The sequence below is a fragment of the Lepidochelys kempii genome, chromosome 2, assembly GCF_965140265.1.
Source record: "Lepidochelys kempii isolate rLepKem1 chromosome 2, rLepKem1.hap2, whole genome shotgun sequence".
Classification (NCBI taxonomy): domain Eukaryota; kingdom Metazoa; phylum Chordata; order Testudines; family Cheloniidae; genus Lepidochelys; species Lepidochelys kempii.
Genome location: NC_133257.1, coordinates 236,510,071 through 236,527,986, shown reverse-complemented (window position 1 = coordinate 236,527,986; position 17,916 = coordinate 236,510,071). Strand labels below are relative to the sequence as shown.

At 41.2% G+C, this 17,916-nt stretch overlaps 1 protein-coding gene across 3 annotated transcripts in view; it reads left to right on the top strand.

Moving 5' to 3' along the window:
- Positions 1 to 9,463, top strand: part of LOC140907709 (uncharacterized) — a 42,652-nt gene extending 33,189 nt beyond the window's left edge. For all 3 annotated transcript variants that reach the window (XM_073334277.1, XM_073334276.1, XM_073334278.1), the window contains 3 exons: positions 876 to 1,414; positions 2,944 to 3,010; positions 6,999 to 9,463. In XM_073334277.1, coding sequence (XP_073190378.1) covers positions 876 to 1,414; positions 2,944 to 3,010; positions 6,999 to 8,518 — 2,126 coding nt within the window. In that variant the 3' untranslated portion in view covers positions 8,519 to 9,463. The remainder of the gene's footprint in view (positions 1 to 875; positions 1,415 to 2,943; positions 3,011 to 6,998) is intronic.
- The last annotated feature ends 8,453 nt before the right edge of the window (positions 9,464 to 17,916 follow it).

Here is a 17,916-nt window from a genome sequence, read left to right as displayed (position 1 = left end):
AAGAAAAGTAGGAGGACTGAATGGATTTGTAGGCTCTAAAGTTTCACATTTTATTTTTGAGTGCAGTTAGTTTTTGTACATAACTCTATATTTGTAAGATCAACTTTCATGATAAAGAGATTGCACTACATAATTTGCATTAGGTGAATTGAAAAATACGATTTCTTTTGGTTTTTACTATGCAAATATTTGTAATCCAAAATAAATATAAAGTGAGCACTGTACACTTTGTATTCTGTGTGGTAATTAAAATCAATATATTTGAAAATGTAGAAAAAATCCAAAAATATTTAAATAAATGATATGTTATTATTGTTTAACAGTGCGATTAATTGCAATTAATTTTTGAATTGCTTGACAGCCCTAATATAAATGTTTTAACTTCAGAGGGTAGTTTAAAAAAGAGTCAATTATCATTTGACTATGAAGATAAATCTAAAGAGGTTTTAATTTTTGCTTGTGCACACAAGCTTCAAGGTTCATATATTTAAGGACATAAAAACATAAGAACGGCCATACTGGGTCAGACCAAAGATGGCCCGGTATCCTGTCTTCTGACAGTGGCCAATGCCAGGTGCCCCAGAGGGAATGAACAGAACAGGTGATCATCAAGTGATCCATTCCCTGTCACCCATTCCTAGCTTCTGGTAAACAGAGGCTAGGGACACCATCCCTAAGGACTATTTATAGGAAAGATATATGTGAGAAGGTTATTTCTTACATTTTAGATCTTCAGAGTAGGGGTGATATTTTATTAAATCACATTTAATTAAAAGAAAGGTCTGATGGAATTTTGAGGAGGTAGTTGAGGAGATAATATAATCTGGAAAATTTATTTTTTGCTAGGAAAAGTAATAGACTGTTTTGTATTTCAGGAGAAAATGAAGTTCCATCTGAAGATGCACTAATATTACAACTGCAGCTTGCAAAAGGCCAAGAGAAATTTGTTGAAATGTTAAAAAGCCAACAGAAGATAATTGTGGATTTGCAACAAAAACTTGCTGAACAACAGAGCACATTAATTAGCCAGCAACGAGAAATTCTTGAACAACAAAGAAAAATGTATGAGCAAATGGATCTGATAAAAGTCCAGTATGGCATGCTTTTTGACACAGTGAAACAAATGTCATTCCAGAGTTTGCATGAGGATATTCAACATTATTTTGAAGCTCAGCTTCAAGGACTTCAGAACCAGGTCCGAAATCATCTCCAGAAGTCATACTCTGTACATAAAGTGGAAGTTGATGCAAAAGTGATTAATGTTGGGGAGACTTTGCTGGACTGTGACCTTTGTGAAAGTGATGAGTTTTGCAATTTCCAAAAGACACCATCACGGTGTGAAAAATGCACCTTGTGTCCTGCTGGCTTTTTCCAAATGTCTGAATGTTCTGCAAACGCCGATCGGATTTGCCAGGTGAAATATTATTCTGTGTATTTTAATAAGTAGATAAAGCATTTTGTCAGGACGATACCATTCTGAGACTGAGGCTATTCAGAGAGTAAGGAAAGAGATCCTATTCTGTGTATAAGTTTTCTATGCCATGCCAAGTTTAGGATTCTTAGGTTCTCCTGTGTTAATAGTAATGTATTTGCTTTAAGAAATGTATTTAGTAGCAATTCATTGTCTCTAGTGCCAACAGTGAACTAGGTGTTTTGGAGACGGATGAAAACGAGGAACTTGTCCCAGAGAGCTTAAAATTTGAACAGCTGTTGTACAAACATAGGAGGGGACACGAGAACAGTGATAAATATGCTTGGTTTTTGTTAGTTCCACATTTTATATAGGCATCTCTTTTCCAATAACTTACAGTATTGGGTTGTGGTTTATGGGCCTTAGGGAAATGTATTTTAAGGAGGGACTTGGAGAAGAGGGTGGAAACAGCAGGTCGCAGAGGTGGTTCCAGTCATATAAGCAGGCATGAAAAGTCCCAGAGTTGAGAACTGAAGAGAGACATGGGTTGGATTGTTAGACATGCAGCTTGGGCAGAGCTTAAGTGGGTGAGGAGGTCTGTGAAGGGAGACCAGGGCAGAGAGGTAAATAGGAGTCAGGTTACAAAGGGCTTTGAAGGCATGGAGAGAGTTTAAAGATAATGCAGCTGGTGCAGGAAATGAAGGGAGGAAACTGAGAAGTGGCTGGACACACTCAATGCAAGGTACAGAGTAAATGACTGTAGTGGCAGCATTCTGGACATGTTGAAAGGGTGGTGTGATGGATGTCCGGATGGCCAGAGAGAGGGAGGTTGCCATAATCAAGACAAGAAATAATCAGAGCTCAGACAACAGTTTTGGTGGGGGTTGGGAGGAGAGAGAGGGATGGGTGAGTTCTGGAGAAATGACGTGATTCAGTGAGACTATCAATGTGAGGAAAGAGGAGGGAAAGAAGATGGAAAAATGACACTGTTTGAGGACCTGAGGGATGGGAAGATGTTGGAAATTCAGACTGACTGAGATTGGGGAATAGCATAGAGGAGAGGGAGGCTAGTGGGGGAAGATGGAGCAAAGTGTGTCAGAAGTTGGAGGCTGACGGCTCAGAGAACACAGAAGGAATGTGAGACAGAGCAGGGAATTGGGGGAGAGGAGGATACGATCAGAGAGAATTTGGAAGTGCCAGGTCAGAGAGGGAAAGCAGTTCTGAGTAAAGATCAGGTCAGGAGAGTGATTGTGGATCAGTGGAAGCCAACTGATTAATGCTAATACAGTTACATAAAAATGACTGACACACATGTCAGCATCCTCAGAAGTTTATTTTACAAAATTATTAAAACCAGTACAGTTAAGTGGCTGTCAATTTACAAACCTGACGTGATTTAACTGGATGCTTTATATAATTGAACTATAAAATGTTTTTCATTTGGCCTTCCAAGTAAGTGTTTTCCTGTTTTAAAGCTTTCATATTAGCCATTTCATTAAAAGTGAAATTAATAAGATTCTTGTGATTTGTAGGACAGAGATGAATGCTTTGAATCTCCCAACATTTGTGGTGAGAGAATAAAATGCCTGAATACTCCAGGTAAGTTCCTACCTTTCTGTGGCTAAACACATCTTCAGTGAAAGAACAAAAAGGCAATAAAGAGCACTGTCCTGCTAGGTGCTTGGCCCTGAAGTGCTTAGGATGCTGGAATCAATGAAAATCAAAGGCACCTGGCACAGAGAGGTAGGCTGTAAGAATGAAAACTAATCTTAGGAGGCGAATGGGCTGCTTCAGGCATAACACTCTTCACAGCCTCTGGTGCTGTCCTTACTTCTGTTTGGCTTTTTAATTGCCATACTGCCTTTGGGCCTGACGCTCCTCTCACTTCCACTGGTGTAAATTAGGAGTAACAACATTAGAATCAATGGCATTACCCCTGGTGGCCAACTGCCCTGGAAGGATAGTCGAGTCATTTATCTCTTGCAGTTGCTTCTTTTTTTTTTTTTTTTAAACTAATATATGTACTTATATAGCTTCCCCCCTTGCAGTATCTGAAGCGCCTTGTAGCAATAGTATTGTCTAGTATTGAGACGTGAAGCCCCAGTTTTCACCTCCAGTTTCTTTGGTGCCTTCGATAATGCCATCCTAAGTGACTCCAAACCACAAGTTCTGTTAACCTTCTCCACCCCAGCTTTGGCCTGACACCTACCTTAGGTGGCCCCTTCCCAATCAACGTGGCAGTCCGGCCCACAAGTATGAAGTCAACAGACGCAGTGAGCATGCTAAATCAACAAGGACTGTTCTTTTTTGCCTGTCAGTTAGCCAGGCAAGAATTGAAAGGAACTACATGGCCAGCATTCACTGGTTATGAACTCTGCGATTGGACTGTCAGTCAAGGAGATGAGAAGAGTCCTTCAGGTTAAAGACGGTCCTTTCTCTGTCACTCCCACTGCCTTCACCCAAACCCCATAGCAATGGGGGCAAAAGGAAGGGAACACTGCAATGTAATGATGGCCCATGCAAAGGTGAAGGGGGTCAACAATCTCCATCCTCTGTAAATCACCCTATTTCATCTACGGGGGAGGGAGAGTTCCCTTCTCCCAATAACTTAATTGTTTTAATTGTTAAGGAAGATTGCTATTTTCAGGACCTGTTGCCTGTTTGTTTAAGCCAATCCCTTAGCTTACACAAGCCCAATGTACTTCTTCATAGGGACATGGAAATCAGATTCTGCTTTGGGGAGGAAAAGTAGAGAGGAATTAGGTCTGACACATGAGGTCGAAAGCTGAATGTGGAGCCTCCATGGAACTACACACAGCCGTGGTTCCAGCTTCCCCAACTCCTGTGGACTGCACAGCTTTGGTCTGAGGGGAAAAAGAGAGCAAGTCAGGATAGAGTTGCATGAAACGAGGAGCCTTCTATTCTCCATTGCGCTGACCCACTCTCTGAGGAGCTCTGCTAGAGACTGGATTGTGAAAAGGTGGCTGCTGCTGAGTGGGGGTGTGCTTCCTGCAGCGAGCAGCCCTGATCGCTCAGTAGATCAGTCTGCGCTATGTGTCTATGCGCCTAGAGGACTTGCATGGCCTGATGCTGTAGAGATTTTCTACAGAGCAAAATATAAAGAGCTCCCTGGAATTAATGCTTATTCTTTAATTCAGGAAATATCTCAAAAGAGGTGTGTATGCATGTGATGGGGCGGGGGGAGCTCAAAGAAGAATCAGAGGTAGATTAGCTTGATACAGATCCAGCCTTGATCTAAGGGTTAGTCATGCAGTGTGCAGATTTGAAGGCTCATCAGTGAACTGAGAAGAACAGTAGACATCCTTCCTCACCCTGCCCACAAAAAAACTGTGTAAAGCTAGAGTCTAAAAACTTGCTTAAATATATATTAAAATATTTTTTAAGAAGCAAACTACATTTCAGAAAAAAATCCTTTTCTACAATATAAACCAGTTTTAGAAGGGATGAATGTACAGTAACTCCTCACTTAAAGTCGTCCTGGTTAACGTTGTTATGTTGCTGATCTATTAGAGAACATGCTCGATTCAAGTTGTGCAGTGCTCCTTTAGAACGTTGTTTGACAGCAGCCTGCTTTGTCCATTGCTTGCAGAAAGAACAGCCCGTTGCAGCTAGGTGGTGGGGGCTTGGAACCAGGGTGGACCGGCAGCCCCCCTATCAGCTCCCCTCTCCCCTAAGTTCCCTGTGCATAGCTGCCCAGCAGGCTATCAGTTGCCGGCAGTTCAGCTGTCCCTCCCCCCACTGCCACGTGCTGCTTCTGCCCTCTGCCTTGCAGCTGCTCCCCGGAGACGACTCCTTGCTGTGCAGGGGGGTGGGGAGGAAGAGGGGTGCTAATGTCAGGGAGTCCCCCTCTCCCCGCTCCTGTACCTCATCTCCACAGAGCAGGGAGGGACATGACAGTGCTCAGTACGGAGAGAGCTTGCTGGCAGCAGCTGCTGTCTCAGCTTGCTGATCTACTTAAAAAGGCAGTGTACTTAGAGTGGGGTCACCGTACTTAAAGGGGCAATGCACATCTCTCTCTCTCTCATACACGGTGTGTGTCTCTGTCTCTCTCTGCCATGCTGTCTCCCCTCCCTCCATTCATATTGCCTTGTAGAGTGTGTGGCTACATTAACAACAATGTATTAACCCTTGAGGGCTCAGCTGAGTGCTAGTTCATCATTTATCCGTAAGGCATTCCCTGGGAAATATCCCACCCTCTTCCACCCTCTAACTTCACCACCTCAACCAAGCTTCACAATCATCACTGCTGTGTACAGTATTACATTGTTTGTTTAAAACTTATAGTGTGTGTATGTATATATATATATGAGAGGTCTTTCGTCTTGCGAAAAAAATTTCCCTGGAACCTCCCCCCCCACTAATTCTTATGGGGAAATTGGATTCACTCAACATCGTTTCGCTAAAAGTAGCATTTTTCGGGAACATAACTACAACATTAAGCAAGGAGTTACTGTATTCAATAGCAATACATTTTATTATTTTAAATGTTAAGTTAGAGTATTAGTATGAGATTTAAAAGGTTGAAATTTTTCATTTGAACAACTTTGTTTCCAGTGAAAAATGGATGTTTTTCAAAATGAAAAGTTTTCATGGGAATTTTTTAATTATAAAAAACCCTAAAATGTTTGGTTTTCTAAAATCAAAAAATGGAGGGTTTTTTGTTTTGTTTTTCATTGAAAAAACAAAGTTTCTGTGGGGATTTTTTTTTTTTTTAAGTTTTTCATTTGAATTTTTTTGTGGAAATTAGTTACCACTTCCCAACCAGCTCTCATAAGTACAAACTGCCTTGCTCCACTGGAGATGTTACTTGTTCTCATAATCATACAGTTATACAGCCCTACATTTCAGTGTTACTGAAAGGATAGAGAGCATATTAACAATTAGTCATTTTGGCACAAATATGTTTAGCTCCTTTATTTAGGGTGCTTCAAGTTTTTCCAAATGTAGACACCGGTGGCCTGATTTTCAAAGATGCTGGTCCCCCACAACTCCAGCTGAAGTCAATAGCAGCTGTGTGTGCTCAGTGCATCTGAAAATCAGGCCATAGCTCTCTAATGCTGGGCATCCAAAGGTAGAGGCCACTTTTCCATATTTGTCCTTCAGGATCATATTCTGTGAGCTACTTATTTGCCAGGTGAATAGGTGCACCCATGCAAAGTGGGCTTAAATTGGTCAGAGACACCTGGTGGAGAACTCTTTGTGCACGGAAACTCTCCACTTGTTAAAAGGGGCACTGTCACTTCTTGTATCAGCCAACCCCACAAACCTCTGCCTAAGGGGAAGGAGGGGCACATGTGGGGAAGGGATGTGGTGGAGCATCCCCTGTGCCTCATCCTCTACTGGTGTGCTGCATAAGAGCAGCCCTAACATGCGCTGGGGTCTGGGATCCCTTTCCCACTCTGTTTGGGTGCAGCGTGAATGCGGTGAGGTATCAAGGCTGTAGTATTTAACCCATTCTTGGAATAAAGGGTGCTCTGACGATATTGAATAACCTACTTTTGCTTTGTTAGTGTCAAATGGCTCAGAAGGTGTGCCTGTGACTAAAACTGCCTACTTCTACAAACAGGTGGCTTCCGATGCCTTGGAATTGCTGAAAAAGATGCAGCCTTGGGACTGTGTGGAGAGGAATATTTCTTTAATAAAGAAATGCAGGAATGCCAGGCTTGTTTACAGTGTGAAGACGGAATAGTAGCTTTCCCTTGCTCCCCAGTCACTGACACTGTTTGTTCAGCAGACAGTGAGAACAAGCTTTCTGAATCATGGGCTGCAAACATTATTTTACCCTCAGCAAAGTCTGGCACAGCTCAGGTCTACCCTGGTTTAAACTTGAAGATAAAGGGAAAGCTTCACTGTGAAGTCGTATCTGTTGAAGATAACAGCCTGGTATTCAGGCAACATGGTTTGATGTGGACTGACCTCAATTTTGCTGTAAAGCACAACTGCAGAAACTTTCTCCAGCTGTCCTTGAAATTAAATGACACTGAGGAAGGCTGCGAACTGAGTGGTGTTCGTATCGAACAACCAGAAGGAAAATATTTTCAGAGCACCAGTTTAAGCAGCGCGGCGGAGGTGGAACCAAGTCAAAGTCTCTCTCTGTTTCTGAAGAGTCCAAATCAATTCTGCAACCAAAGTAAAGACTTAAATATTTATGACCTTAATGCTCCACTCAGTTTGTTTTGGTTGTCCCATGATACAGGTGCGGTGGCTATGAGTGCACAGATGTCAACTGCAATGCACTACCAAACTAACTATCGACCTACTTTTAAAGTTATTTCTGTTTCTGACCCTTACATATTAAGTTTATCTCACGATGGCAGAGCTATAAAGTTCACTGAAACGGGTGTCATAAAATTTGTTTTTCACCAAGCACTCTATTCCATGGGCCATACATGTGTTCGTGAAGGCTTTTCCTTGGTCTCTTATATCAATAGGAATGGTACTAACCGAGAATTAATGAACATGTATAAATCTGGTGTAAATTACAGAGACACATCAATATCTGCTTCTGGGGCCACAAAAGTCAACAGTGGGGATCTTCTTAGCTTTGAGATCCTTTCTCCAGCTCAATGTAATGTTCGATATTTTGGAGACAGCTCTGGAATTAGTATGCTTAGCCTCATCTGGATCCCATCTGCAGTTTCCACTGCCATCTCAGCCACAGTCTCTGTTACACGACTGCCTACAGGAGCTGTCAGAAACAAATTACTGGATTTCACCCAGGTCTCAGCCAGTGAGAAACAGATACAGCTTGTTTCTTCTGGAGAACTTGCTCAGAAGTACTTCAGATTTGCTGAAAGGGGAGTTGCCAGCATTGCTTTTAATTTAAAGCTGATCCACTCATGTAATGTACTCAAAGTGACTCTAAATCATCTGATCAGTGATCAGGTGCAACCCACAGCAGTTGGCCAGCAAATTGGAGGTCAGATGCCTGAGGGAAGTATATGGACTAGTGTGTCCCTCCGCTCTTCTTTCGAGGTGCATAATGGCACATTGATATCCATTTCTCTTGACTGTGTGCGTGGAAGAATCAATCAGATTGCTCATGAACATAGCACCAGCATATCTATTTTATGGATTTCATCTTAATTACTTTGGATTGAAGTAAGCCTGAATGGACAGTTGCAATGGGTTTTGAATTTTGTCATACTACATATGTTCAGTACCCTAGATTATGTGAACATGTACAGAACATCACATTAAAATATTCTTACCACGAGGAATATTTTAAAAATAATCTTTGGTTGGATTATCATCTAAAGAAAAGTAATGTTTCTGATTTTCCAAAGGGATTGCTTTGTTAACATCTCGGATCATAGAGTTGGGAGTCCAGCTCAGGCTCTACTTCTTACATTCTCTTGAACTCAGATTTTGCAGGACCTACAATAATATGAGGGGAAGGTAAACAGAATAAATGCTATTTTTAAAAAAAGTATTGAAATTGGCAACAGCAAAGACACCCAAACAATGTAGGCCTGCTTTCAAATGCCATTATCCCTTACTACATATACTGGGTAATGCCAGGACTACATGCGCTTGCCTTAGGTAAGACACACTCATCTTGTCAGGCTCTGACATAGCGGTGCTCCCTGTATATAGGCAGGGAGAAAGTGTGCTTCAGAGTAAAGACAAAAGGGTAACAGCTCAGCATTCATGCTTAGAATGTAAGAAAGAGGGTTGTTCAACAAATATAATGTAATTGTCACCCTGCTCCCCAATCCACCCCCCAAAAAGAATTGTAAGGTAAATGACAATTTTAGTGTTATTTATAATGGGGGAAATTATGGTTTTAAGTGGTTTTTTTTGGGGGGAAGGGGTGTTTCCTTCCACTTTTTCTTTCTCTCTCTTTTTTTTTTTAAAAAAAAAGCTTTTTTCACCAAAAAAAGGTGTGGAGGGAACAAAAAAGTGAGAGGAAGCAGGGGAAACACCTCCCGCAAAAAAACTTCTTAAAACCCCCAGATCAACAACAACAAAAATCTCAGAAGAAACAAAATGAAACTTTCTGAAATGTTTGTACCACAATGATTTGTTGAGAGAATGATTTTAAAAAAAAATTGGCTTAAAAAAACCATTTTAATCAAAAATGCATCTTTTTGGTGAAAATGTTCAGTCAGCTCTAATAAGAAAATGTAATTAATATCATTGACTTTTGTTTGCTCTTTTTCTAGGCCTTCCATCAAACTTTTTTCCTTCTGGTCTTCTTTCCTACTATATCAACACTCTTTCATTTTCTCCACTCTTCTTTCGCTCCTTCTTGCCTCTTTCTCATTTCCTTTATTAGGACCAAATTCTGGCTCATGTGGGAAAAGTGGCATAGATAATCCACATGGGATGATGGGAAAATTGGCATTAATAATGCACCTGGAGGCTACCTCAGTCTAGTCTAATATGCAGGTACCTGGGGCATTCTTCCCCTGTTCAGACCGCTAACTGTGTGTGTGTGATGCTATGCTATGCATGAGATAAACACTTATGCACACACCTGAGCTAAGCTTATATATGTAGACCCACGTTCTTCCTTATGGCTTCACTATGTCTGGGATATCAGTAGGGCCCTACCAAATTCATTGGCCAGGAAAAAAGGATCACGGACTGTGAAATCTGGTCTTGTGTGTGCATTTTACCCTATACTATACAAATGCTGGGGGAGACCAGCATTTCTCAAATTGGGGGTCCTGACCAATTAGCAGTGCAAACCACATTGGGTAAAATTCCGACTCCATTGTTTACATGTTACCAAAAAGCACACTAGAGGGGTGTGATGTGTAGAGCACTCCAAGGCTTTGTCTAACTGGCAAGTGAAAGACACAACTTTTGTCGTTCAGAGGTATTAAAAAAACACCCCCTGGAAGATAAAAGTTTTGTCAACAACAAGCGCCGATGTGAACAGTGCTTTGTCAGCAGGAGCGCTGTCCTGCCGATAGTAACGCTGCTCTTCGGGGGTGGAAGTTTTTTGTCGGCAGGAGAGCTCTCTCCTGCTGACAAACAGAAGCTACACTGCTCACCTTTTAGCAGCATGGATGTAGCGGCACAGCTGTGTCGCTAAAAGCTGCATAGTGTAGACATAGCCGAACATGTTGCATTCTTACTGCACTGTGTAGACCCTGCCAGTGCACTCTAAAAGGTTACTACTTTGGATTAACATTGTTTTGTTTCAGACTATGTTAATGTGAACTAGATGCCTTGTAGTGCACGCTAACAGGGTCTACATGGGGCAGTTAGAATATGCCATGTTTGAGCCCTCTACAGGTCACATCCCTCTAATGTTCTTTGCTGCACCATGTAGACAAACCCAAAGGCAAAACTCTCACTGATTTTCAGTGAGGCCAGTATTTCACCAACTCTGACTAGAAGTTTAGTAGGGATTAATAAACTCCAGTACTGCAGAAGTAAAACTTTATCCCAGACTGAGAGTTCTCAACACTTGGAAAATATTTTTGTGGCTGTAGAGAACATTTAGTATGAAAAAACAAGAACTCTTGGAATTAGAGCATTTGTCTTGAACGGATTTATACAGAGGAGCCCTTTCACTTGAGAGCAGTAGCATTTCTAGTAGCCTAGTTAGACTGGGCAAACAAACAAGTCAGTAAGCTTAATTCCTATGAGACTACCCAGTAAAGCAAACTATTCAAATAATTTTTAACTGGTTTAATGTGTTTAAAGTAAAGCAGATTGCAACAAGCTGGCAGTTTTTGCCTAAAATACTCCACCCTGTTAGCAGGTGTTGATTTTTAGTGGAAAAAAGGTGGAATGGGTTCTACTGCCTCACAGAGGGAGGCTTGTTACTTCACAAGGATATATGGGAGGTACAAGTGGATCATTAGAGAGCCACTGTGGGCTGAGCAGCCCTGAGGTAGGACCTCTAGGAGCAGGCAAGTTTGGAGAGAAGGCTTGTGCTGAGCTTTGTCTTATTGCTAGGGCTCTACCAAATTCATGGTCCATTTTGGTCAATTTCACGGTCCTAGGATTTTAAAAATCACGCATTTCGTTATTTCAGCTATTTAAATCTGAAATTTCGCGGTGTTGTAATTGTAGGGATCCTGATTCAAAAAGAAGTTCTGGGGGGAGGTCACAAGGTTATTGACGGGGAGGGGGGGAGTTGCAGTACAGCGACCCTTATTTCTGTGCTGCTGCTGGAGCAGCCCTGCCTTCAGAGCTGGGCAGCTGGAGAGCGGCAGCTGCTGGCCGGGAGCCCGGCTCTGAAGGCAGCAGCGCCGCCGCCTGCAGCAGCACAGAAGTAAGGGTGACATGGTGTGGTATTGTTACCCTTACTTCTGCACTGCTGCTGGTGGGGCGCTGCCTTCAGAGCCGGGCACCTGGCCAGCAGCTGCTGCTCTCCGGCTGCCCAGCTCTGAAGGCAGCACAGAAGTAAGGGTGGCCATATCATGACCAACCTAAAATAACCTTGCAACCCCCCCTGCAACTCCCTTCTGGGTCAAGCCCCAGTTTGAGAAACGCTGGTCTCCCTGTGAAATATGTATAGCATAGGGTAAAAAGCACATAAAAGACCAGATTTCACGGTCTCTGATGCGTTTTTCTTCGCTGTGAATTTGGTAGGGCCCTAGTTACTGGTGATTTCTTCGTTAATAAAGCAAAACCCCAGGAAGCAGCTGAGTCTTTGACTCAGCATAGTATAGGCAGGTTAGGAAAGGCACCTGCTCCCACAGGTATAATGGCCTTGTTTTTCCTTCAGTGTTTTCCTGTCTGAAGTTATATTGTGGACAGGAGGACACATTCTGTACTGTCACCCCAGATTTATACTGATGTAACTACAAGTTAGTAGAGTCACTCCAAATTTAAACCTGTCTAACTGAGATCAGAATCTGACCCCGTGTCCCCAGAGTAAAACACAGGAATTATCATGATATAATCAACATGGTGTCATTTGCCTAGATGCAGTCCAGCTCAGTTTGACTATACTGTATTTGGGTGGGATTACAATATTTATGGAATTGCTTGTGTGTCCTAATATGAATATATTCAGTGAAATTTTTTATAACACAGATCATGTACATGCTGTAATTGCTTGCTTTGTGTGTTTTATGCATTGTTTAGAAATGCCACTAGGCAGGTATCAGTGAGTATTATAAATATTAAGGCTAAGAAAAAGCTTTTAGAGTAGAGGTGCTTCACTACACTATGCTCCTGATTCTGCATTCCTAGCACCCCCAAAATTTCAAGTCAAAGGCAGTTTTGGATGCCCTATGGCCGGAATGCAAGGTCTGGCTCCTAAGTGGTTAAACTAAACATTGCAAATACTGCTTGTCTTTCACAACTTATCTCAAAGGATGCAGGCAGATTAGGACAAATCACTTTCTCTCCAAATACTTCTTTAACAATAGTTTACAGCAGACTTCACTTTCAAGTGGGTTGTAGCCAATTGTTTCCTTGCCCTCCTCACTAAAAATACCCAGCATCTATGTTTCAGTCCAGATTTTGCCTTTGGTTACATGAAGGTAAGTCTGGAATAACTGGGAATCACGCTTGATTTACACCAGTGTAACTAAGAGCAGACCGTGGGCCTCCACATTTTTATATGTGCTCTGAAACCAGTACTATGTACTATAGGATACGATCACCAACAGTGCACTGTAATCCTACACCAAATATTATTCAAAAGGAATCGGGCACAGTGAAAATGAATGTTATACCCAGAATATAACCAAATTGCATATTTTCCTTATAATTGGTTTATTTTATCTACTTTTGTTGACAATTCGTGAACTCCTTTAGTCAAATCAATTTAAAGTTAACTCTTTCTGATATCAGAATACTGTATATTGGATACTTCAAGTGCAAAATCCATTTATAAACAACATTTTGCTCCAGTACCATGGACATGAGCATGGTATAAATACCTCTCCAGTCCTTGCTCACACAGTGGTATTTTTCTCTGTGAGTAGTTCCAATGCAGATAATTGCAAAGTAAGGTACTGCGCAGTATGAACAAGGGTGGCAGAATCTGGCCAGTACTGGTAGAGATGGATAAACGGAACCTATTCTAATGCATATATGCAGTCCTGTAGGTTACTACATTACAATATGTGTGTAACATGCAGTAGTTCATTGAAATAAACTTGTCCATTACAGAAGGGAAATACTTTAGACTTTCTAATGCTGCTTATACAAAGGAAAGATAACTTGGTTTATAACGGACTGCCATTCCTGTATAACAGGGGTGGGCAAACTTTTTGGCCTGAGGGGCACATCAGGGTTCCAAAACTGTATGGAGGGCCGGGTAGGGAAGGCTGTTTCTCCCCAAACAGCCTGGCCCCTGCCCCCTGTCCGCCCCCTCCCTCTTCCCATCTCCTGACTGCCCCCCTCAAAACCACCGACCCATCCAACCCCCCTCAACTCCTTGCCCCTGACAACCCCGTCCTGGGACATTCTGCTTCAATGTGTGTTCTAAACATTTTGCAACTGTAAACATTTTATCTGAATATATTTTATTAATTTTACAAAGTTTTTATATTTCTATAGTGTCAAACCCGGAGGGATAGCTTAAGTATATTTTAATTTAATATTGTGTTTTTATGCTTTCTGTTGGTATTTATGTAGAATACATTACATTATGAAAACTATATTAGTTTATGGTATTTTTTTATCAGGTATCATGTTTCCAAATATTACCTTGATTTAAAAATATTGTTTATATTATAATATGTATTAAGAAAATTTAACACAAATAAAACATACTGACTTGAATGTTGATTAATGCCCTATTACTATGATGGGGTGAAATCCTAGTTTCACTGAAGTCAATTGATGTTTTACCATTGTGTCATCATTGCTTGCCTATGATGTTTAAATTGTGTTAGGCCTGTATTTCTAGGGGCCGTCAGAGTTTTGGGTTTTTTGCACTCTTGCAAATTTAGTTATCTGAATAGTTAAAAACTTTTAATTGATGTTATCAAGCTGATAAATGCTTTTAATAAATTAAATTTTTTTATTTTAATAATTGTTACCGCAATATTAATTCAGAGAAGAAATAGGAGTATTTATCTGTATTTATAAGAATAGTTAGAGGCTTGATCCTGCAAGGTTCTGAATACTCTGGCACAGATCCAGCAAGGCACCTATGCAAGTGCTTAACTTTAAGCTAGTGACCAGTGCCAATGAAGTCAAAGGGGTGGGATCCCCAAAGGGACTTCAGCATTGCAAAGCTGAGTATTGCGGTACCTGACTTCTAGGATCCTAGAAAAATGACAGGAACAACACTGTGATCCATGAAACTTGTTAGATGCTTAGGCTCCCTGTACAATGAATGGGAAGAGAGAGGCACCTAAGAATGCAATCCACAAAAGCCAGCATGCTAGGCAGGGAGCCTCCTAAGTCAGCCAATAGGAGATGCGGAAGAGAGAGAGTGTACTAAGCTCCGTCCCTCTCTGATAGGCACCATCCTGTTACCTGGACTTAGGTGCCTTGCTCTGCTTAGCCATTTGTGAGCAGTAACCCACTGTACCTGCAATAGGCTGCTAAACCAGTTCTTGAGGGAATGAGTTAGATACCTGCCTCACTTAACACCAAAAGGGAAGGGAGGAGTTGGTGCCCATCTTCTAACTGTTAGCCTGGTGGTTAGAGCACTCACCTGGGAGGTGGGATTCTATTCCCCCCTCTCTGCTAGAGTGGGAGAAAGGATTTGAACAGGAGTCTTCCACTCCCAGGTGAGTGCTCTAACCCTGGGACTCTCAACCTTTCCAGACTACTGTACCCCTTTCAGAAGTCTGATTTGTCTTGCGTACCCCCAAGGTTCACCTCACTTAAAAACTGCTTGCTTACAAAATCAGACATAAAAATACAAAAGTGCCACAGCACACTATTACTGAAAAATTGCTGACTCTCTCTTTTTACCATATAATTACCAAATAATCAATTGGAATATAAATATTGTACTTGCATATCAGTGTATAGTATATAGAGCAGTATAAACAAGTCGTATGAAATATTAGTTTGTACTGACTTTGCTAGTGCTTTTCATGTAGTCTGTTGTAAAACTAGGTAGATATTTAGATGGGTTGATGTACCCCCTGAAAGACCGCTGTGTACTCCCAGGGGTACACGTACCCCTGGTTGAGAACCACTGCTCTAACCAGTGAGCTATGGGATATTTTGGTATGCGGTCTCCCTGAGTCTCTCCTGTTTGAAGTTGTTCCAGTTAGGATAAAAACTAAGTCATTGGAACAGCTTCAGCAGGAGAGACTGAGGGAGACCCCATAGCTCACTGGTTAGAGCACTCTCCTGAGAGGTAGGATTTGAACAGGGGTCTCCCTTCTCTCAGAGCCTAAAACTTAGGCAGCTAAGAAACTGTTAAAGTGGAAAGTTGGGTGCTGAGGGAGTTTAGGCACCTACAGGGTTAGCAGCCAGGTGAGAGTTTCATGGATTGTAGCGGTGCTGTGCATGGGGGCTCAGGAGCCTAAGTTGCTTTGTGGATTGCACCCTAGGACTAGTTGTGTGTTGAAAGGTAAGTACATGATTAGAGTGCTTTGCTGGATCAGGGTCCGTGTGCCCAGAATGGTGCATGATTAAGCCCTAGGCGCCCTTGCCAAATATTTTTAAAGCACAAATGTATCTTTTTTGAAACTATTAATTATGAGAGTTGGGTGAAAAAGGTAAAGATCTATCATGAAAGAAAAGGTAAAGTATATTTCAAACATTTTTCAAACATTCAAAAATATTTTTTCAGTTATCAAAAAATAAATGTTTGATCAAAATGATGGTTTTTGTTGTGAAAATTTGTTTTGATCAAAAAAGCATTTTCCATTTAAAAACATAAAATTGAGATGGAAATTCTTCAGCCATTTGCATTACTTACATAGTACCCAAAAGTGTGCTAAACACTTTAAAGATGCAGGTACTGTGATCCAGAGAATTTACAATCTGGAGCTCTAATCCTGCAAAGATTTATGCATTTGCTTAATTTTATAGGATCAGGGCCTAGATGCACAAATTTAAAATGAGAGGTAAAAGAGGGCCTTGTGAAATGTATGAAGAAGGTGAGCCAAGAAACTGAGCTGTTTGAGGAAAGTGATTGAATATACTTTGCAAACATACAGCTTCTTTAGGTGACTGCAGTTTATGTAGTTTTCCTAAGTCTTTCTTTTTTCTTTGGAATTTTGAATTCTTGTCTTAACTTAAAGAAACTAAACATAAGAGTGCATTCTGTAAGTGTCTCTTAGATGTGAAATTCTAACTACTATCACGTCAGACAACATAGTACAATGCTGTTAAATGCCATCCCTTTAAAAATGAGATAATTTCTCACATACACAGGTGTTAATACCAGGCTGGAGCATGAAAGTAGAGCTGGTCAATTTTTGTTAATCTCTTCTTGCGGAAAAAATAGAAATTTTTTTAAAAGGCTTTTTTTCCAACAAAAAACAAAACACCCACATTTTTCAGTTTTTCCTCCCTCTTTGTCCTGGTGACAAAGTACGCAGGTACAATCTGGACCGATGAATGGCTATGTCCCCTCAGTTCTCCAACCCGGGTTGCCTTTTACACTACTTTGCTGTGAGAGCAACCACTCCTGGTCTGCTGTCACAGCCTCCAGCATCTAAATTACTCCCAGTTATATTATATGAGTGCTATAGCCAGCCACTCTTGAATTAGACAGTGGAGCTACACCAGCAAATTCCCAGGCCCAGATTTTCCCCAGAAATGTACATCTTCCCAGCTCTCTCCTGGACAATACAAGCTCATATAAAGTCCGTCATTAATAGAAAATTATATGCACAAATCCTATTGTCCCAAATGGAGTTTGCCAAACACTTCAGTCCAAAGACAATGGTTTAGATAAAACCACAAAACAAATTTATTAACTCCAGAAGATAGATTTTAAGTAACAAGTAATGAGGCATAAGGCAGAATTGGTTACAAGAAAATAAAAGTAAAATGCAACTTATGCCTAACTTAACAAGCAAAGTGAATTCAAAGTAAAGGTCTCTCTCACCATGTTTCAGCAGTTTTACTGACTGAATTTTTTTCAGTCAGGATCCCTCCCCCAGTCAATGATGCTTCCTTTGTTCTTCAGGTGTTGTCAATGTCATCAGTAGAAATGGAGGGAGAAATGATTTGGGGCATTTGCCCTTCTTATTTTTTTTTCTCTTCTCTGAGAATCATTTCCACCTGAGGTTCAGGAGACACAATCTGTGTGGATGGGAACTCCCAGCTTCTTTCTTTGTCAAGATGTAGATTTTTTGCTCACCTCCTCCTTCCTACCAAAGAATGGCCACTTAATAAAGTGAAGGTCTATTTGACCTTGTTGACACCTGGCAGAGACGTCAGCTAGCCTTTTGTCTCTGGGGAACTGGTTTGTGACTGCTCCACAGACTTGGAACGTGTTTTACCATACGGAGGACTCTTATAACTTTACGTGCAAATGTTACCACACACATTTTAGCAGAACAATAACCATCAGTAAATTATGAGTTTTCAAATGATAACTTACAAGGCATGGTTTGTACAAGATTTCTCAGTCCCATAAAAGA